General features: G+C 41.4%; 2 protein-coding genes across 9 annotated transcripts in view; both read right to left on the bottom strand.

Moving 5' to 3' along the window:
- Gprasp3 (G protein-coupled receptor associated sorting protein family member 3) overlaps positions 1–11,323 on the bottom strand; it is a 30,692-nt gene extending 19,369 nt beyond the window's left edge. Inside the window, exons 1-5 of one of the 8 annotated variants that reach the window (XM_046419155.2) lie at positions 11,239–11,314; positions 10,896–10,956; positions 6,634–6,733; positions 5,566–5,688; positions 5,216–5,286 (exon numbers count right to left, since the gene is read on the bottom strand). The gene's annotated coding sequence lies outside the window, so the exon portion shown is untranslated. Of the gene's footprint in view, positions 1–5,215; positions 5,287–5,565; positions 5,689–6,633; positions 6,734–10,803; positions 10,957–11,238 lie in introns of those variants that run through there. The other 7 variants (XM_058571244.1, XM_058571245.1, XM_046419154.2 and 4 more) reach the window with 7 other exon arrangements.
- Gprasp2 (G protein-coupled receptor associated sorting protein 2) lies at positions 7,753–10,805 on the bottom strand. The gene has a single exon (XM_046419153.2). The coding sequence runs from the start codon at positions 10,626–10,628 to the stop codon at positions 8,100–8,102; it is 2,529 nt and encodes an 842-aa protein (XP_046275109.1). The 5' UTR covers positions 10,629–10,805; the 3' UTR covers positions 7,753–8,099.
- Positions 11,324–21,892: the final 10,569 nt, after the last annotated feature.

The following is a 21,892-nucleotide window of genomic DNA, read 5'->3' as shown; positions in this document are numbered from 1 at the left end:
CGGTAAGACCCTGTCCCTAATAAAACATAAAAAGGGCTGGGGACATGGCTCAGTGGTTAAATGCCTCTGGGTTCAATTTGCAAGCCCCCTCCCCCCCACATCACACTGTTTAATAAAAAAGAAAGGACCCAGTAATCTTAATATTGTTATATGAAGTAGTGAAAAGTTTAGGTTTTGTAGTCAAACAGACTATTTTGAATCACAATTCCAGAGTCTGAGCTCTTTTCCTATGCTACCTGTCTTCCAACACTAGTTCTGTATTATTTATAAAAACATTTCAATACATGGTATAAAAAAATAAGTGCTAAATTAAGGGACTGGGATGTAGCTCCACGATCGAATGCTTGCCTGTCATGTGTGAGGCCTTGGGTGCAATCCTCAGCATCAAAAAATAATTAAGTAAATGAATAAAAAGGAAGAAAGGAAGGAAGAAGTGCTAATATAAGGGCAAATAAAATAATGAGTAAGTACATAGGATGGAGGAATTAATTCCTACCAAGGGGCAAGGGACAAGAATGAGGATATCAGAACTCAAAACAGGCCATGGCATTTGAGCTGAACCTAAAAGGATAAATCTGTTATCAATGGGCATAAAAGAATTCTAAGAATATTATGGATTGTTGGGGACAGCATGGGGAAAGGCACAAAAATAGTGAAATACACAGTATAGTTGGGAAACAGACTATGGGTTGAATGTGGGCAAAGTGAAGCAGGACCTAGATATTAAGGTGAGGGATTTGATAGTGAATGGCTCTTTAAATGTTTTATCACATTATACTTCTGCCTTGAGTTGGAAAACTGTTTTGGAAGATGGAGAAGAAAGGCAGAACTGTACAGAAGGACAAAGGATCTTGAAAACCTTAATAGGGAATCTGGAGGTATTTTATAGATGAGATCCCATTGAAGATTGCTCTTTTGAAGTTGATGGCAGGGTCAAGAATTGGTGGGTAATAACATTCCATGTATATAAGAAGACACCTTTCTTTTATTCATGACTGGAAAGATGACAAATCCTCTCTAATGGTATCCTCAGGCAGCAACATTTTAGGTCAGGCAACATCTAAACTGACCCTGATATATTTGTTACATGAAATAACACAGTATTTATCCAAAAAGGGGGAAAAAACAGAAGGCTATGCAAATGTTGAAATTTTTATTCCAACCATACTCCAGGAAAAATGTGATGGATAATCCTTGCCCCGCTACAAGTCTTACCCAAGGAGTTATCATAACAGAGACAATTATCTGCATGTGCGCACACACAAACTCACCTGGTCTTTTAATTGAGAAAGAAAAATTCAACAGGTATGAACTGGTTACATACCTGTTCCTAGGTATACACAGGCCAGGCCACAATTGAACGTCCCTGAATATAAATATAGTACCACAACAGGATTTCCACAGTAAGGAATTGCTGGTAAAACTAGATAGGTATATAGATATATAGGTATAACTAGATAGGTAGGTAGGTTGGTAGGTAGATAGACTTTCAAAATCTAAGTTTTAAGTATATGACACAAAAACATACACTGTTTATTCACATGTAGGACATTGGTAGGCTCTGCCTCCTTCATTTTAACTTGATATAGGATATATAAGATCAGAGGCAGGCTTTACATTTATTAATTCAGGAGTGGCTGCTAAAACTATGGTCAATGACACCATTGATTTGACACAACTACTCAGATATCATCATACCATGCAGCTTTAAGGGCATAGTCAACAGAAATATTTCCCACATTTAAATCAGACTCCAACAACAATTATCAATTCCCATACTTGTGGAGAGCCATTCTCACACGTGACTGGGCGACTCCCGGTTTGAGTCTGAGGCGCTCTGACTAATCTGTGTCGGAGCTTTCCCGGCCCTCTCCTGATGAGAGAACCCGTCCATGTGGGGGTGTGACTGACCACTGACCCCGGGGGCCAGTCACTGACCCTGAGCTTGGAGTGTGGCCCCCCTCAACCTTCATTGGATGGAATTCTCCCCTGAATTTCTTGTTCCCCAATAAAAGGCTACTCCCTGGCGTGCTCACTCTCTCTCCTGCTAGTCCTGAGTAATCCTTGCTGCCCTACGGGTATTTCGAGGTTGGAGCCAGAGAGGGGAGCCATCTCGGACATGGTCATAGAAAAAGGTAACTGAATCTGTGTGTTTTATTTCGATCTCGCTAGCTAACTTTTATGCCAAGAACCTCATTAATGAAACCAGTGCGCTGGTCGCATGGTGGACATACTTCTGACAGACAAGGTACAATTAGGGATGACCACATCTTCAAATTTCATAATTCACTAGAACAATTCACAGAACTCACTAAAAATGTTATACTTGTGTTTAGAGTTTTATTATAAAGGATACATGTAGGGCAAAGTGTGCAAAGGCCCTCACTATAGCTCCCATGCTCTATGTGGAGTAAAGAAACATCACCTTCCCTGGGTAATGGTATGTTTACCAAACAGGAAGCTCCACTTAGCCTTGAAATTCAGTTTTATTGGGATTCATTACACAAGCACAATTGACTAAATCATTTGCCATTTGATTGAACTAATACTCTTCCCAACTATTCTCCATGGAGGTTTTGCTGGTCCAAATTTCCAACCCTTCAATTACAAGGGTGACCAGCTCACAATCTGAAACTATCTATAAGCCCACCATAATTCATTTCATTAGCATAACAATGACACTCCTATCACTCAGAAATGTTTGAGGCTATGGAAACATTAATTACCCTGATTTTATCATTACACATTGTTTTTCATTATTATCACCAAAATATCTGACAATAATACTTCTGAGGAAGGAAAGTTTATCTGGGGGGGCTAATGGTGTAACAGTTCTCAGTTTATGGTCAGTTAACTTCACTGCTCTGAGTCTAAGGTGAGACAGAACATAATAGGGAAGGATATGGTAGAGGAAAGATACTCAACTCATGGCAGCCAAAAAGCAGAAAGAAGAAAAAGCAAGGAGCCAGGACAAAATATAGTACCCTAAGGCATGTTCCAGTGACCTACTTCCTCCAGCCACACTTACCCATCTACAGTGATGGGTGGGTTGGGAAACAGACTATGGCTTGAATGTGGGCAAAGTGAAGCAGGACCTAGATATTAAGGTGAGGGATTTGAGAGTGAATGGCTCTTTAAACATTTTAAGTGTTTTATCACATTCTAGTTTTGCCTTGAGTTGGAAAACTCTTTTTGGAAGATGGAGAAGAAAGGCAGAACTACACCTAGTAGTCCATTCAAATTATTAATCCATAAGATAGATTAATACACTGATGAGGTCACAGTTCCAATCACTGCCCAAAAGTCCCACCTCTGAACCTTGCTATATTGGGCATCATGCTTTCAACACATGAACTTTTAGGGGGACAATTCAGATCCAAACAATAACAAATATGCAGAATTATTACATCTAAATTAAAAAATAAAAGTAACAAAGGAGGCAGGAATATTTGTACCCAGTTATGGGCATAGTTCCCCAAACACTTGTAATTTCCTTATTGGTAGATATATGCAATAGAACCATCTTTTATTATCATAATTTGTCTTAGTTCCCTAGTTTCTGACACAAGAACTTCTAAGGCCTCAGGACTCCTGGAATCTCTGGTGAGGTAAGATTAGTATACTGATGAGATAACTGTGACTGGACCCCCTAGGTAACTACAGGATAGGGCTTGCCACCAGAAAACCCAAAACATGATTAGAGGGTTGGAATGTTCAGTTTCATACTCTCACCTCCAGGGACGGGAGAGAGACTGGAAACAAGAGTTAATCACCAACAGTCAATGATTTAATCAATCATGTCAATATAATGTGACTTATATAAGAACCTTAAGTGATGGATTTTCAAGCTTCCAGGTTGGTGACTACATTCATGTGCTAGAAAAGTGGTGCACCTCAGCTTCATAGGGACAGCAGCCTTACGCTTGGGACCCTTCCATACCTTGTACCACCTCATCTGGCTTTTCACTTATATCATTTATATTTTTATAATGAACTATAATAGTAGGTCAAGTGTTTCTCTGATTTCTGTAGACTTTGTAGCAAATTATCAGTCCTAAGGATGACTGTGGGAACTCCTAATTAGTACCCAAGTCAGGCAGAATTGTGAATAACCTGAGAAGATTCACTATTTGTGTTTTCTAAAGTTGAGGGTAATCTTGTGGGGCTGAGCCCTTAACCAGTGGGGTCTCCCATAACCCTGGGTAGTTAGTTATTAAGTTGTAGGGTACCTAATTAGTATCCTCAGAGAACTGGAAAACTACATAGTGTGAAGAACCCACACATTTTATATCAGAAATGTTATGAGCAGAGGAATAGTTTTATTTCATTTGGTACCCAGTGGATGCATTGAGGTGGGGGAGATAGAAAGAGGACAAGGAAGTATTAAGTGACAGCTACCTAGGATGGATCCAAAGAAACAAGTCCTAAGAAATAGGCAGAGAGCAAAACAGTGAGGAGGGAACTTATAATGTTATCAATGAAACTGTTTCTGTAGGTAGTCCCAGAAAGATCATCCTCTCAGGCCCAGGACAGGACAATAGGAACAGGGAGCCTTGCATAGATCAGCAACTTTGTGTTCCTAAATGGGAGAGAGCTGCTACATGAGACAGAGACCCAGGAATCCTCTTGGAAGTTGAGAAGTTTGGAATATTCCGATGAGATATCAGATGTGAAGAGCCCATAGCAGCTAGGTTCCTTCCTCTTAAGCCTTGTTTCCTCTCCCTTTCCATAGATCCACACATCTTGAAGTTCATTCCTTCCTTGCAACCCAAGTCAGCTGGAACCCTGAATCAAAAGGAAGATGTGCTCCCCTCTCTTCCCACCACCCCTCTCCCAGTGTTAAGTTGATCTCAGCTATCTCCATGGCCTGAATACTGTCACTAAGGAAATAGACAGACAGCAGGAGTACTGACATGATGAAAGAAGGAATAGTGGTAGCATAGCCTACAGTTCTCATTCCTAGCACTGCCTTTCCTGATCCAGAGCTACAGGTGTTCACAAATTGTCACTTCACTGTTTTCCCTATCTGGGCTCCTGAATCCAACTCTGTCCATATACTCACCTGTTCCATCCACACACAGAAACACAGTAGAGAGCCTGGGAATGGGGGAGTTCAGAAGGCAGGAGGGAGTGGGAGAGTCCAAGGTATTTCAAGTACCAGCCCTAGTCTCAGCCACTACCTCCCAAGGATGCCATTCCCTGGTCTTGCACCCACCTCCTCCAATAGCAACTGCTGCTTCTCTGCACGGATGCTTCCTGCAGGATGACTCCCCATTTCTTGAGCTCCTGGACAAAAGACAGATCCAACTGAGGTGTTTGTGATTGGCTGAGGGATTGTTTCCTCTACCGACAAATGATGTAATTCTGATCACCTGAGAAATTTAAGCTACTGACACATGCAGAGACACCTCCTCACCCATTTTCTACCCACCTAAATACCCCGATACTCATCCAATCTGTCTCATTTGCCAGGTGTGTATCATTCCTGTTCTTTCTCCATGCAAATAAACACAACTCTGTCTGCCCATGCAACATTCTGGCCACACAACCCACTGTCTGCCTCACTTGCCAAAGCAGCCAGGTTGACTGCAGCAGCTCTGCAGCTTTGATGGCAGAATCTTTATGCTTCTGGGGTTGAGCTATTTGCTAGAAGAACCTGAAGCTCCTGACCTTGGGGAAGACAGAGAACTGGAAGAAAGGCTGGATTAGAAAACCAAGTTTTGAGTCCTAGGCCTGGACCTTGCTCTCTAGGAGCACTCAGCCAGGGAGAAATGTTCCATAAGGATTTGGGAGGTGAACTGATTTTTGGTATTTTATATAATTGGAAGTATTAAAACAGAGACGTACATGAACTGACAGAATATCTGTTGAAAAAAATTCGTAAGCAAAACAAACATTCAACCTCTAATTTCCACCACAAAGATAATTATGTTAATATTTGCAGTTTGCAAATAGAAGCTAAATTGCTACTCTGCCCTACTTCTATTCACCTTTGTATGATAGTCAGGTATAGAAAATTTTGTTGGAATGTCAGGAAAATTATACAATATTTGGATAAAGTCAACATAGATTACTGGATATTGTTTCAGTGCAGTGCTGGGTTTCACTTTCTATTGATTGAACTATTTTTCAACTTCATAGAGGTTAATGTTAAATTGTAGATATTTTGTTCAATAGATATATAAATTATTTGTCCAGTGGTACAGATAACATTAAATGTTACAATCTATTGCCCTGTAAGATATTAACCAGTTTTATACTTAACTCAGCAATCTTATCTTATTCTAATATTTATTAATTTCCTATGAAAGAAATGTATTTTGCTTATATCTTTATATTGTGTACATTATATACACACACATCTCCTTTAACCATTTTCTTGATCTTGGCAGTTGTTCGTTGTGTTGAAAAAATTTTTAATTTATATGAGTCATAATTTTCTTTGTGAAAATTGACAGCATCAGACAAATAAGAAGTAATATTTTTCCATATCTAAAAATAATAAAACATTTGATATTTTCCACAAGTTTTGATTTCCTCTCTAAACCACTTTTATCTCTGATGTCTGTAATTATTCTGCCTGAATGTATGGTCTTTTTTATTGTGGCATAATACACATAACATAAAACTTACCCATTTTAACCATTTTAAAGTGTACAAGTCAGTGAAATTAAGTATATTCTCAATGTTGTTCAATCATCATCACTGTCTAGTTCCAGAACTTTGTTGTCACCTAAAAAGGAAATGTTACGATTGTTTGAATGTAATAATCATGTGCAAAAGTTGTTATCTTTGTACCCTCAAGAGACTAATATAAACTTATCAACTGTGATTTTTCTTTAAAACATTTCATATAAAAAGCTAGTTTTTCTGAAACCACATCCATTTACTTTTCTGTTATTTTACCTCTAAAAATGACTTATTCATTTATATAACTCAATTCTTGCATGCCCACCTGTAACTTGAGGCACTAGATATAAGCATATTGATTTTTTAAATTTCCTCAATGCCTGTCTCTGAGAATTTTTCCATTATATATTTTATTCCAGACTGTGGAACATATGAAATTGCTTAATAAGTCATATTGAAGTTGCATAGAAATTGTATTTATATACATTTAAAAACTAGATCTAATTTTCCATAGATAACACCACATTGTTATCTAGTTTACTGAATATAAAATTACCAATGTCATTTAATATCAATAAATCAATCCACACATAACTATTTTAATGGCTGCATGGTATTTCCTTAACACTCTCCTTGGACTAGGATCATAAATGATAATCCTATACCTGAGCCCATTTAGTTGCATCTTTCTTTCACTCTTTATGTGACATTGAACTAATACCTGTCCTTTGAATTATAAAATGCAGATTTGGTTTACTCAGGTCCCCCAAACTGACTTTATCCCATCTTTTCAACTGTATTACTCACTGAACTCCTTCACTTAATTCAGGCATATTGGGTACACTCATGCTATTTGAATGTTTTCCAATCACACTTTTCTTCACACCATCATGGCCCACTTTCTCAGAATGATTTGTCTCATCCTATCCTTTATTGACTAATTTTACTGGGTCCCTCGTCTCTGAAGCATTCTTCCAGTAACATGGCCCACAACAATCTCTCCTTTCTTAAGATCCAAGAATGGGAATTTCTAATGAGCACATTTATTATACTATTAATTACCAATGCTTGTAAGTGTGAACAATGTAGCTAAACCTGGTTTTCAGAGTGAAGAAGGGTCACTTATGCCAATTTTAACATAGAACTTTATTGAAAACACAGACTCAAGTAGAGAACCACATGTTTAAACAACGAATAGCAGGGTAGCTTATACTCGGATGACTTAGCTCATCAGAAGCTCAACACGAAAAAATATCACAATCTGGACAGCAAGACAAATATCAACAAATGTGTTTTCAGTTCTAATATTCATTTTGGCATCCAAAAGTTAACCCAGCTCAAAACAAGAGTTTGACAAGTTAATATAGGCATTAAAATTGTTACAACATAAAGCCAGACTGTGAACACCAAAGCACTATTCAGGGTTCTTTGGGAACATAAGGCTGATCAGCGGCAGGTGGTTAACCATACTAACTGTGTTGTCCCACCTCAGGATCATTTTGATTGTCTATTTGGACTTGTAGATCCTTAGCTAACTCCTCAAATTCATGGAATGCAGACATAAGCGGATCAAGACTGAAATCATCATCAATCAAGGACAATGCTCCACTTTTTATAATATTACTGATGTTTTGAAACATTTTAATAACAATCTGAATGTTATCATTTGTCTCTTCTATATTAAAGAGACCCACAAATATTGACAGAGCTTTGGCACTGAATAGCTTTTTTGCCACCATAGGATTTTCAGACAAATTCAGTAGCATTTTCAGAACATGAAACTTTGTTCTTGCATTGCCCGTGGTTAACAAGGAGAGAAACCCGGACATATAATTGGCAATCAGTGTGTGATAGTCAGTAGTCATAGTGAGATGTCTAAGCATCCTTATCCCAGTCATCTGTTCAAGGGAATCCACACCATGAGCAAGCGTTTCTTCACACACCTGACATATGAATGTCTCAATCATGTTTAGATTCGGATAAGGTGGAGCCATGTGAATCATGTTTTCTAGGAAACTTGTCCTAACTCGAGAGGAGGGATAATTCAGCAAGGTTTCAATAAGTGAGACAACACCTGAATCCCGAATGAAATCACGGGTAAATTGAGAAGCACTTCTCATACCCATTGCAATTTTAGATATTTCATGAATAAAAGGATCTCGAATTTTATCCATTAATAAAAGGAGTTCTTCAAACTCTCCAGAACCAATTTTAAGCTCACACTGAATGCAGCTACAGGACCAATTCTCAGGCTCTGCACTCTCCCTGGCCCTAAGATGCTCTCGAATTTCCCTCACAGACCGGTATGAGGGATCATACTGAAATGGGAACTCAGGTTCAGCCCGATCAGATTGAAGCAAAGATTCCTGCTCTTCCCCTTCTGGGCCAAGTTCCACATTCTTGGACTTTGCCTCATTCATTTCAGAAGACCCTTCAGGAATTCTAAAGGGACTTGTGGATGGGAAGCCAACCCCATGACAAGGACCAGGTTTAAATTCAACAGTGACTTCTTCCCAAGTTTGAGGCCTGGATGATGCATTAAGCTCATCCTCAGCAGGATCTCTGTACCTGCAATTGGCCTTGTATACAGGACTGGGATTTAGGTCAAAGCAGGCCTCATCTCTATCCCAGAACCACGACCCAAATATGGCCTCTTCTTCAGACTCAGGCCTGGTCTCTTCTCTGGCCACAGCCCCCAAACTGGACTTTTCCTCAGCCCAGAACAATGATCCACCAATGGCTCCCTCCTCAGCCCCTGGCTCAGATTCACAGATTGCCGAAGCTCCAGCCTCCAAACTGGCCTCTTTTTCTGCCCAGAACCAGGACCCAATAATGACATCTTCCTCAAACCTGGGCTCTTGTTTGGCCCTATCAATGTTTTTAGCATCTTTCTGGGCCCTGGATTTCAAGATGTTATTAGGTTCTTCCTTGTCTCTGCGCCTGAATCTATTATTGGCCTCTTCTCCAGGCAAAAACCAGGACTCTTTATAGAATTCATCTTCAGACTCAGATTCAAAATAATCCTCTCTCTTTGTCCTGAGCTTGGACCTGACATTTGCCTCTTCCCTAACTCTAGGCCGGAACAAGTTATTGGTATTTTCTCCAGCCCAAAAGCAGAACGGGTTACCAGACTCATCCTCAGACCCAGACCAGGAATCAATATAGGGTTCTTGCTTGGATGTAGACTTGGACCTGGGGTTAGTCTGATGTTTAGCTCTGTGCCTGGACCTGGTATTGGCCTCTTCTCTGGGCCATGATCTGATACTGGCTTCTTCTCCAGCCCAGAAAGAAGACACGGTAGAGGTCTCATCTGCTGACCAAAATCCAGACTCATTAGAGGCTTCTTCTCTAGCTCTGGGCCTGGGGTAGCACCAAGACCCCATACTAGTCTCCTCCCCTGGTCCAAACCAGGGCTGGATTCCTGCCTGGCCCTGGTTGCCAGGAAAGGTTTCAGCATCCAAACTGACCAGTTCTCTATCTACAGGCAGGCCCTTAGATTTAGTAACTGATCCAGAATCAGTACTGACCAATGGCCAGGTGACAGCATTAGTCTGGGATGCTCCCTCTGCCTGTGACATTGCCTCAGTACCAAACTCAGTCTGGGCCCATGCCTGGGCATCATCCTTAGGCCTTGCCCCAGAGACTGTTTTGGCCTCACTTTTAGGACGTGCACCACCTACTGCCCTGGCATCAGTTTTGGGCCGTGCCCCGGCCATTGCCTGGGTCTCTGTCTTGGGCCTAGCCCCAGCCATTGTCTGTGCCTCAGTTTTGAGTCTTGCCCCAGCCACTTTCTGGGCCTCAGTTTTGGGCCTTGCCCCAGGTGCAGACTTGGTTTCAGTTTTAGGCCTTGCTCCAGTTGTTACCTGGGCCTGGGCCCTAACCTTGGGTCTGACCACCAGAGGGACTTCATTCTCTCGCTCAGTCCCACTAACAACTTCTTCCCCAGCCTTCTTTTCACACTTGGCCTGGGCACCAGTCTCAATCTCTGCCCCAGTCATGGTAACACTTACAGAGAAGGCTCAATTAATGACCTTTACCACTGTCCCAAATTTGACAACAGATCTGTCACAGATTTTTATCTTCACACACTGATCTTTTGATGATCCAGGAAATAAAGTTGGAAATAAGAATTATAGAGTCAATTGCCAATCCAGCAGTCAATCAGGCTCCTACCCAAGCACAGTCTCAGTCAATAATATAGATACAGTGGAGAGGAGGCACAACCAAGCTGGGGGAGGATGGATGGTTCCTGGGTGGGTGCGGACCTGTTGAGGGTGGTGGTCAGCAGCAACTCCAGCACCACCAGAGCTGCCACTGGAGGTGGATCTAGGGAGAGAGAACGAAATGGGGGATTGAGTCTCATCCAACTGTGTCACCTCATGCAGAGACTTACACAGAGAGACTAGTGTTGAATACTAAATGGGACAGCTCAGGTATAAGAAAATGTTTCTCTTGCCTGCTGCAAAATAAGTATGGGTGAGATGGGAAAGTGTGTTATCCATAGAGAGGCAGAAGAGCCTCTCACCAGATCCTAATCACTCCTGGACCCCACCAGTAGTGGCTGGTCTCCACTACCCCACCCAAAAGTGAACCCACGCCCATACCAACCTTCACTGATGTGGTGCAATTTCCCTCTCCTTTCTTTGCTCAAATGGTGTTATGCCCCACAGCCGACTGCAGGGGGTCCTACAGACAAACATACAGGAGAGAATGGAGTCTGAGTGCTTGACAGATAGGACACACCCTGGCCCAAAACAAATAGCTCTCTTTCAGTTTAAGGGTCCTATCTGTCTAAAGTTCCCTGTCTCCTGGTTCCAGCTCTTGGATCATCCATCAGAGCCCAACCTACACCTACCTCAACATTCCTAATATCTCTGGCCAGAAGAAACAAAGGATGCTGTGGCAGTGTGCAAGTCTAGCAGAGAGAAGTAAACACGGTCTTGCACCCACTTGGAGCAAAGCCCAAAGCCACCTACCATGCTCTTCCTCAGTAGCTGCCTCCCACCCCACCCCACCCTCTCACCCACCCCCCGAGATTTGAGCCCGTCTCCTCCTCCTCCTCTTTTCCTTTCTTGCAGAATTGAACAGCCTTAAAGCAGGCCTATGAACAAACAGATGAAAAGTTAGGAGAGTCAGGAGAAAAAAAAACAAAAAACAAAGGGCAGAAGCTGAGCTTGGTGGACAGACCAACACCAAGGATAGGAGTCTCCAAATTAACTGTCTTTCCACATTTAGGGTCCTGCTGGTAGAATACTCTTGTTTTATTTAGGCCCTGTTGCAGGGCTCCAGAGGTAACACCACCTTCTCTTGACGTCATCCTCTTCCCAATACTCCCTTCTCCAATTCTGAGGACTCACCACTAGGTGCGCCATTTCCCCTTGCCCTGCGCAGCATAAAATGGGGGAAGGGCACCGCACATTCTAGAAAGCAGGTGATGGAGTAAGTGCTACTTACGACTCCCTCACCCCCCCCCCCCAGTACTCCCACCCAGGCAAAGTCCATCTTTTCAGGATCCCGATTTGGGAGAGGGAGGGAGAAGGTAGGGGAAGTGCCTGGACACCTGTTAGGAGATGACGAGGTGCTACTAAATGCCTGGCCAGGTCTGGTCACAGTCGCCCCACTCCCATTCAGGTGTCCACTCAGTGCCCAGTGCCCACCCCCCATCCGCACACACCTCCAGAAATCCAGGCCATTTTCCTGCTCCGCTTTTTCCTCAAGCCTCGCCTCTACAGATGCGCACTCTGGCCTGTCAGAACACACCAGACCTACCGCACACACAGGAGATTTTGACATCAAGCAGGAGCCTGTGGGAAGGGACAGCACCAGCGACGCGGGGTCCAACAGGCCCCTTTCCGGAATCGGCTGGAATGGCAAAGGCGACCCACCTCCCGCTACGCCAGCTGGGCTTGACAGAGCTTGGACACCAGTCCCTGTTTTTATTCCCACCCACTGCGGCCTCCCGGGAGCCCCTCACTTGCCCGCCGCCATTTCTCCCTCACAGCCTCCCCCCAGGGCACAAACACCAAGGAGGGCAGCGCGGGCGCAGGGAAGGTAGCTGGGAAGCAGCTGCTGCAGTTGGCCTCCGGAGGCTCTGCTGGAGGCTCTCTGGGCACCGCGTCCCCTGCCCCGACCCACCGCCGCTTCCTCACCAGTGGTCCCCCGGCTCCACACACCCCTCTCAGGGACCAGCTCCCGCCAGCTCGCTGTCTCCTCGCAGGGATGCCAAAGTCTGGGCGGGGGGAGGGCAAGCTGTCAGCCGGCCACAGTGGAAGACCACCCCACGCCCCCTGCACACCCCACTTGCCTTCACAGGCTCAGAGCCCAGGACGTTGGGATTCCCCTCCTCTCCTCTCCCGTTCTGTCCTCTGGCAGCTCCACACTGGGACTCCCACCGCTTTCCGTGCTAGCAGAATTGCTAAGAGGCGTCCCGCCCCCACGCCTCTGCACCACACCAGGCAGGGGCTGCGCAGGATGCGGCAAGAACTGCTCGCCTCGAGGGTGTCGGGAAGGGGGGCGGAGGGATATGGTGCGAATGGGCTCGACGCCCCCTCCCAGGCCCACCGTAGTTCCGACCAAGAGGTGGGCGGGGCCAGCGCGAGCCCGGGTCTGAGGGGCGGCTTAGCACCCGCAGCCTCAGTAAGACACCGCACACCCTAGCGTGCAGACCACCACCCAGTCTCCCGCTGCACCTACTCCTGGTGGGACTGGCGGGAGGGCGGGCGACTGGGGGCTGCGGTATCTGGAGGTCGGGAAGCGCTGCGCGGGCGGGAGCAGCGGATGGATACCAAAACTCTCTTTGGTGTGCCTGCACCCCAGACTGCGCAGTGCCTGCCCCCCTCCTTCCAGTCCCCCTCCTTCCTAGACGCTAATGGGAGGGGGTGTCACGACTGCAGACTGCGGTTTGGGGGGGACGGACATGTGACTTCATTACAGACCGACTAGGGGCCTCAGGGATGGCTCTTCCATGTTTTTCCTTTACAGCTTTAGGAGCCATGACGGGGAGAAAAGCACTCTTGTTGCTTATGGAACTGAGGTGGGGGCTTCCTTTAAAGGCCTTACCACTCCCCTTCCAAAGGAAGATTGACCTAGACCCTTAGCCCTAAGAGACGTACCGCTGCTCTGCACCAACAATTACTCTTTCTGCCACACTAGTAGTAATAGCTCACTCCATATGGGAATTCACTTGGCCATTGGGTCGTCCCCACAGCTGTCCAAGGCAGGTCTCCCAGGGAATCACACACTCCTATCCCTGGTGCCCCAGCACAAAGTTTCAGGCACCAGGTAGAACCTGTCTTGGATCCTTGCACACTGTTCTGTTTTCTTTTCTTACCAGTCACGTCCAAGCCTTTGTGATATTTGGCATTGTGGAAATTTGGTGGTGATTTGAACCAGCTTGGCCATAACCATCTCTTTCTTAGGGGAAGGAGCCAATGTGCTCCCACTTTCTTAAGACATATACTGGGCTGTTTCTGAATGCTCTCATTTTACCCCCACATCCTTCCTGTATTCCGGACCCTGTCTTTTCCCTGCTTGCTGCATGGGACAAACACAACAATGGGGTTAAGCATACACGTGGTGCTGTTTCTGCTGTCCACGTTAAAATCGATTGAAATGCCTCTTTTTCTTTTTTTTTTTTTAATTTTTTATTGTTGGCTGTTCAAAACATTACATAGTTCTTGATATATCATATTTCACACTTTGATTCAAGTGGGTTATGAGCTCCCATTTTTACCCCATATACAGATTGCAGAATTACATCAGTTACACATCCATTGATTTACATATTGCCATACTAGTGTCTGTTGTGTTCTGCTGCCTTTCCTATCCTCTACTATCCCCCTCCCCTCCCCTCCCCTCTTCTCTCTCTGCCCCCTCTACTGGCATTCATTTGTCCCCCTTGTATTATTTTTCCCTTTCCCCTCACTTCCTCTTGTATGTACTTTTGTATAACTCTGAGGGTCTCCTTCCATTTCCATGCAATTTCCCTTCTCTCTCCCTTTCCCTCCCACCTCTCATCCCTGTTTAATGTTAATCTTCTTCTCATGCTCTTTGACCCTACTCTGTTCTTAGTTACTCTCCTTATATCAAAGAAGACATTTGGCATTTGTTTTTTAGGGATTGGCTAGCTTCACTTAGCATAATCTGCTCTAATGCCATCCATTTCCCTGTAAATTCTATGATTTTGTCATTTTTTAATGCAGAGTAATACTCCATTGTGTATAAATGCCACATTTTTTTTATCCATTCATCTATTGAAGGGCATCTAGGTTGGTTCCACAGTCTTGCTACTGTGAATTGTGCTGCTATGAACATCGATGTAGCGGTGTCCCTGTAGCATGCTCTTTTTAGGTCTTTAGGGAATAGACCGAGAAAGGGAATAGCTGGGTCAAATGGTGGCTCCATTCCCAGCTTTCCAAGAAATCTCCATACTGCTTTCCAATTTGGTACAGAATAGAGGACACAGAAACCAATCCACAAAACTACAACTACCTTATATTTGATAAAGGGGCTAAAAGCATGCAATGGAGGAAGGATAGCATCTTCAACAAATGGTGCTGGGAAAACTGGAAATCCATATGCAACAAAATGAAACTGAATCCCTTTCTCTCGCCATGCACAAAAGTTAATTCAAAATGGATCAAGGAGCTTGATATCAAATCAGAGACACGCCGTCTGATAGAAGAAAAAGTTGGCTACGATCTACATACTGTGGGGTCGGGCTCCAAATTCCTCAATAGGACACCCATAGCACAAAAGTTAATAACTAGAATCAACAAATGGGACTTACTCAAACTAAAAAGTTTTTTCTCAGCAAAAGAAACAATAAGAGAGGTAAATAGAGAGCCTACATCCTGGGAACAAATCTTTACTCCTCACACTTCAGATAGAGCCCTAATATCCAGAGTATACAAAGAACTCAAAAAATTAGACAATAAGAGAACAAACAACCCAATCAACAAATGGGCCAAGGACCTGAACAGACACTTCTCAGAGGAGGACATACAATCAATCAACAAGTACATGAAAAAATGCTCACCATCTCTAGCAGTCAGAGAAATGCAAATCAAAACCACCCTAAGTTACCATCTCACTCCAGTTAGATTGGCAGCCATTATGAAGTCAACAAGTGCTGGCGAGGATGTGGGGAAAAGGGTACACTTGTACATTGCTGGTGGGACTGCAAATTGGTGCAGCCAATTTGGAAAGCAGTATGAAATGCCTCTTTTTCGTGTTTGACAGAATAATGGCCCCGGAAGGATGCCTGCACCTTATTCTCCACAATATGTAAACATATTATGTTACCTGGGGAAGGAGAATTAAGTTCGGTAACTGGTTGAATTTATAAAATATGCTGGATTATCCTGGCAAAAGTAGTCCAATGGCTTTTTACATGGGGCAGGGGGAGGCAGAAGGGTCAGTGCCCAAGGCAAGTAGCATGAGAAAGACTAGACAGGACACTGTTGGCTTGCAACATGGAAGGCAGCCAGGAGCCTAGGAATGCAGGCTCTCTCCAGAAGCTGGAAAAGACGAAGAAGCACATTCTTCTCTGGAAACTGCAGAAGGAAATCAGCTCTTCCTACAGCTTGGTTTTATTGTAATGAGACTTTATTTGTATTTTCAAAACATCAAAACTGTAGGATAATAAATCTGTGTTATTTGAAGTCACCACAGTTGTAATAGAGTTGCCCCTCTATATGTATGGTTTCTTCATCTGTGGATTCAACCTAACCCAAATGGAAAATGTTTGAAAAAAGTGCACCTGTACTGAACCCATAGTGACATTTTTCTTCTTGTCATCATACCCCAAAGAAGATAGTTTAACACATTTACATAGCATTTGCATTGTATTAGGTATTCTAAATAATCTAGATGAAATTTAAATTATACAGGAGGTTGTGCATAAATTATAGGCAAATATTATGTCATTTTTTAAAATAAGGGATTTTAGCATCTGTAGAATTTTCTATCTGTAGTGGTTCTAGAACCAAACTCCTGAGGACACCAAAGTAGGACTGTTGTTTGTTATAGTAGCAGTTGGAACTAAGTACTTTCATCATCAGGAAAGGATATGTCACCTTTTTTTTAATGTATTTCTGTCTCTGGGTCAATGTATTTTCGGATTATGTTTCATCACCATCACCATCCATTCCACCAATCCTCTTCTCTCCTTTTCTTGAAAGAGTTGTATAATGACCCTTGAAGTTTATCTTGTGGAATGCCCATTTTTTTTGAAAACTACTCATATTTCCATAGATGAAAAAGGAATCCTATTTTCAACATGAATCTATATACTTCCATGTCAGCTTTTGTTTTCAGACGTTTAGCTCTTCAATAGATAATATGAAGAAAATATCTGAGAAGTACTGTATACCATATCTGGAGATGAATGAATGTGCCTACCAAAGGAAGGCAACTTTAAATGTGCTGTTTACATGTTCTTAATTGAATTTTTTTCTTTCTTCCACATTATAGTCTCTACCTATGTGTTACACATAAAGCAGCTTCGATAATTAAATGTCAGCTTTATAAAGTCGGAGAACAAATCAAATATTGAAACAGGATGCTGACTTTTGTCTGTCCAATTGCTAAGCACTATTTCTTCCCCCTGAAACAGATTCCAGACTAACAGATTGCACCAGCCAGTTTCACTCCCCAGTGCCTGTACTAGCACCTGCATAACCCTGACTTGCCCCTGAAATCTAATTTTTCAGAAACAAATAGCCCATAAGCATTAAGCTGTGGCACAAAGACAGCTATGCTGACTCATCATACCTAACACTCTGGCCCCAACCTTACTCTGCCTCCCACATGTTTGTGAACTTCAACACCAGCATATCCATTGCCCATGTGGCTTGCGTAATCTGGTCCCTTTCAACCACCATGGATGTGGACCTGCTTTTACTATTTAGCTTAACTTGAATTTCTAGTGTTGTTTTAATTTTTCATTAATGACATATGATGTTGAACATCTATTAAATATGCTCATTTGTCATTTGTATATCTTTTTTGGACAGGTATCTGTTCAGATCATTTGCCCATTTTTATTTTTTTTAAATTAGAGCTTTATAAATATACATGGTAATTGGTTCAACCCGACAAACTCATACATGCATGGACATTTATTAAAATTCACAATCCCACTATTTACCTATTTTTACATTTTTTTAATTGTTGTATTTTAAGAGTTTTTTGTATGTTTAGATACCAGTCTTTTATCAGATGTCTGTTTCCTAGCTATTTTCTTGGTCTCTGGTGTTTCACTCTTTGTTAACAGAGTATTTTGCAGAAGAGATTCATCTTTAATGAAGCCCAACTTACTGATTTTTTTCTTTCATCTGTCTTACTTTTGGTGTTATATATAAAACAGTCTTCTAAAGTTAACTAGATATTATTCTGTGTTTTATTCTTGAGTTTCATAGTTTTGCCTTTAACATTTAGGTCTATTACACATTTTGAGTTAATATATGTAAAAGGATAAAGGTCCATGTCTAAATTCTTTTCTGTTTTTGCATTGGATCGGCACCATTCATTAAAAAAATAATATCCTTGGGGCTAAGGTTGTAGCTCAGTTGTAAGAGCACTAGCTAGCACCTGTGAAGCACTGGGTTCAATCCTCAGCACCACATAAAAATAAATAAATAAAATTAAAATTATTGTGTGTCTACAACTAAAAAAAATTAAAAACCAATATCCTTTCTCCATCAAATTTTGTTCACTTTTGGTCAAAGATCAGTTGGCAATATTTTTTGTGGGTCTATTTCTGGGTTCTTTCTCTGTTGCACTGAATATCTACACTTCACCAATACCAAACTCTCTTAATCCCTATGGCTTTATGGAAAGTTTTGAAGTTGTATATTGTCAGTCCTCTGATTGTTTTTCTTTAATATTATGTTGGCCATTATGGATCTTTTGCTTCTCCATGAAAATTTTATAATCAATTTGTCATTATTCACAAAATAACATGCAGGAACTTTGACTGGAAGCTGGGCATGGTGTTGAACACCTATAATTCCACAGACTTGGGAGACTGAGGGAGGAGGATTGCATGTTTGATGCTAGCCTTGGCAATTTAACGAGAGACTTTCAAAATTTAAAAATAATAAAAAATGGACTGAGAATGTAATTTAGTTCTTAAGTGCTCTGGGTTCATTCCCCAGTATCCACCCTGCCTCTCACCTACCCAAAAGTTTGAAAGAACTGATTTCTTTACAATACAGTGTTACTATCCAAGAACATGAAATATCTATTCCTTTATTTAGTCGATTCCTTACATCATTTTTTAGTTTTCCTCAAATAGAACTTGTAGACATTTTATTAGATTTATACCTAAGTATTTCAACTTTTGGTGCTAATATAATTAAGTAGTATATTTTAACTTTCAAATTCTATTTTTCTCATTGCTGATATATAAGAAAAAGACCAATTTTGCATCTTAACCTATACTGTGATATTGCTATATTTATTCATTATAAATTTTTTTGGTATTGATTCTCTGAGATTTTTTATTTTAATGATCAAAATCAGGAAATTTATTATTTATACAAATGATACAATGTGTTATTGATATGTCACTATTATCTAGCTTATAAATTACATTACTGTTAACTGCCCCCCCATCCTTTATAGTAATTTTTTTCATGGTTCAGGGTCAAAGCCAGGTATACATGTTGGATTTAGTGTTTGTTTCTGTTTAATTTGTAAAAAATTATCCGCCTTTCTTGGCTGATTTACTCACTCCCCATTCTAATATATTGTATCCTACACTCACAATCAAGAAAAAAAGTCTTTGTTTTCTTCAAAGGCTTTACAGTTTAATGGTTTATCAGATTTCTCACATTTTTTAATTTATAGTATAAGGCAGGAGTCAAGGTTCATTTTATTCCATATGTATGTCCTGTAATCCAAATTCTAAGCATCATGTGTTGAAAAGACTTTGCTCATTGGTTCCTTTGCAGAAAAATCTAATGATTTTTTTTTTTTTTTTACGTGTGGGCTGGTTTATTGATCTATTTGTTGACACTCATGCCTGTATCAAACATTCTTGATTACCGTAGCTTCTTGGTAACTATTGGATTCATGTAAATATATCCTCTGACACTGGTCTTCTTTTTCAATATTGACTTAGGAATCTCTCTTTTCCTAGTTTCCTTTCTTTCCTTCCTTCTTTCCCTGCTCCTTCCCCTTCTTTCTTTCTTGTGCTGGGGAATAAACCCAAATCCTGAAGCATCCTAGGCAAGCATGCTACCACTAAGCTATACCCCAAGCCTTTCCATAGCTTTTTCCCCTTATCATGAATGATTGTCAAAATATGTCAAAAATTTGAAACTATTAAAATGATCATATAAGTTTTCTTCATTCTGCTAATATAATGAATTGCCTTTCAAGTATTAAGCAAACTTTGTAATCCAGAGATAAAGACCATTGTTCATGATCTTTTTTATTTTTCTTTATATATTTTAGATTCACATGTTTAATAGTTATTTGATGGCTATAGTGGCCATGGGTGCCATTCTGCACAACATAAATACAGAACATGTTTATTATCATAGAAAGCTCTATTGAATAGCACATCCCTCCAGCAATCCATTTTTAAAACACAAATTGACCATATTACTACCACACATGTAAAACCCTTCATGAGTCATCTATAGGTATAAGAATACATGCATTCTTATCTTGGTTCAGTATGCTTCTTAATCTCATTTTCTTAGTATGTTTCCTTATCCTCTTATTTTATCATGTGAACTTAGGGCTTTGTGCACATTATTCATGCTATCATTGAGCTACATTTCCAGCCCTGCAGTGTTTTGAATACTCATGGTTTTACTGTGCTTTTTCATGTTACTCCTTTCTAGAAATGCTATACCACTTCTCTCCACAACTCACTTGCAGTACTTTGTTTTAGTACTTTCTGGTTTTCATTCAGTCTTCTTTTCCCTTTTCCATTGGGAAAAAGTCTTCCATGAGGACTTTTAGCAAAAATCTTCATCATCAAAAAATGCACACACTAGTTTTCTAAACAGAGCTTATTTAGCAAGTGTAGTTTGACAATAGAGTGTTCCTGAGTTTTAGGCACAAACACATAAAAGTCTTCAGTGAACTACACTTCTGGATCTAGGAAAGGTGATTCAAGAACAATGCCAAACCCTAGAATTTGTATCTCCTCAGTAGAGTTGTGCTCAGCTGTTTGGAGATTATACTGTTGAGAGACACCTGTCATCTTCTGCATTTATAACCAGTGGGCTTCAGTTTCACAGTGAGAGGTTCAACAATCTGTGGAGGTCTTTTATCTTTTTCTTATAGGACACAGCAGCTCACTGGGAGCAAATGAAGGAAATTTGGGGGAGATTTTTCTATATAGATGATAATGTGATTGGGAACAGATGGTTTTCTTTATTCCTTCTCAGTTTGCATACCTTTTACTTAATTTACTTTTCTCAATCAACTAGGATATCCAGTTTGACACTGAAGGAACATCCTTGCATTATTCCTAATCTAAGCAGAGAAGCATCTAGTTTCTCACCCTTATGCTGTTGGCTGTAAGATTTTTGGAGATTTTTAAAATTTAGTTTAAAGAGTTACCTCTGTCAGGGCTGGGGTTGGGGCTCAGTGGTAGAGCACTTGCCTAGCACATGCAAGGCTCTGGGTTCGATCCTCAGCACCACATAAAAATACATAAATAAAAATAAAGGTATTGTATTCAACTACAACTGAAGAATAAATATTTTTTAAAAAGAGTTACCTCTGTCTCAGCTTGGGCTGCTATAACAAAATAGTATAGCTAAGTGGCTGTTAGTCTTGGGTATGAAGTGTCCTCCAAAAGCTCTTGTGTGACAAAGCAAAAATGTTCAGAGGGAAAATGATTAGATTGTGAAAGGTGTAACCTAATTAGTGAATTAATCTCCTGATATGAATTCACTGGGTAGTAACTATAGTCAGGTAGGGTGTGACTAGAGGAAGTAGATCAAGGGGCCATGCCTTTGGGGTTTATATTTTGACCCTGGTGAGTGGAGCTCTCTGTTTCCTGGTTGCCATGTCCTGAGCTGCCTTCCTCTCTCATATCCTTCTGTCATGATATTCTGTCTCATTTTGGGCCCAGAGATATGGAGTTGGGAAACCATGGACTGAACTTCTGAAACTGTAAGCCAAAATAAACTTTTCCTGCTCTTATATTGTTCTTATCAGGACTTTTGGTCCAGGTGATGCAAAACTGATTAAAACAGTGGTTTAAAGAACAGACATTTATTTGCCACAGTTCTGG

Source organism: Marmota monax, unplaced genomic scaffold (genome assembly GCF_021218885.2).
Source record: "Marmota monax isolate L192 unplaced genomic scaffold, Marmota_monax_Labrador192_F-V1.1 WCK01_AAM20220418_F8-fsc00206, whole genome shotgun sequence".
NCBI classification, from domain to species: domain Eukaryota; kingdom Metazoa; phylum Chordata; class Mammalia; order Rodentia; family Sciuridae; genus Marmota; species Marmota monax.
This window is presented reverse-complemented; position numbering and strand designations above follow the sequence as displayed.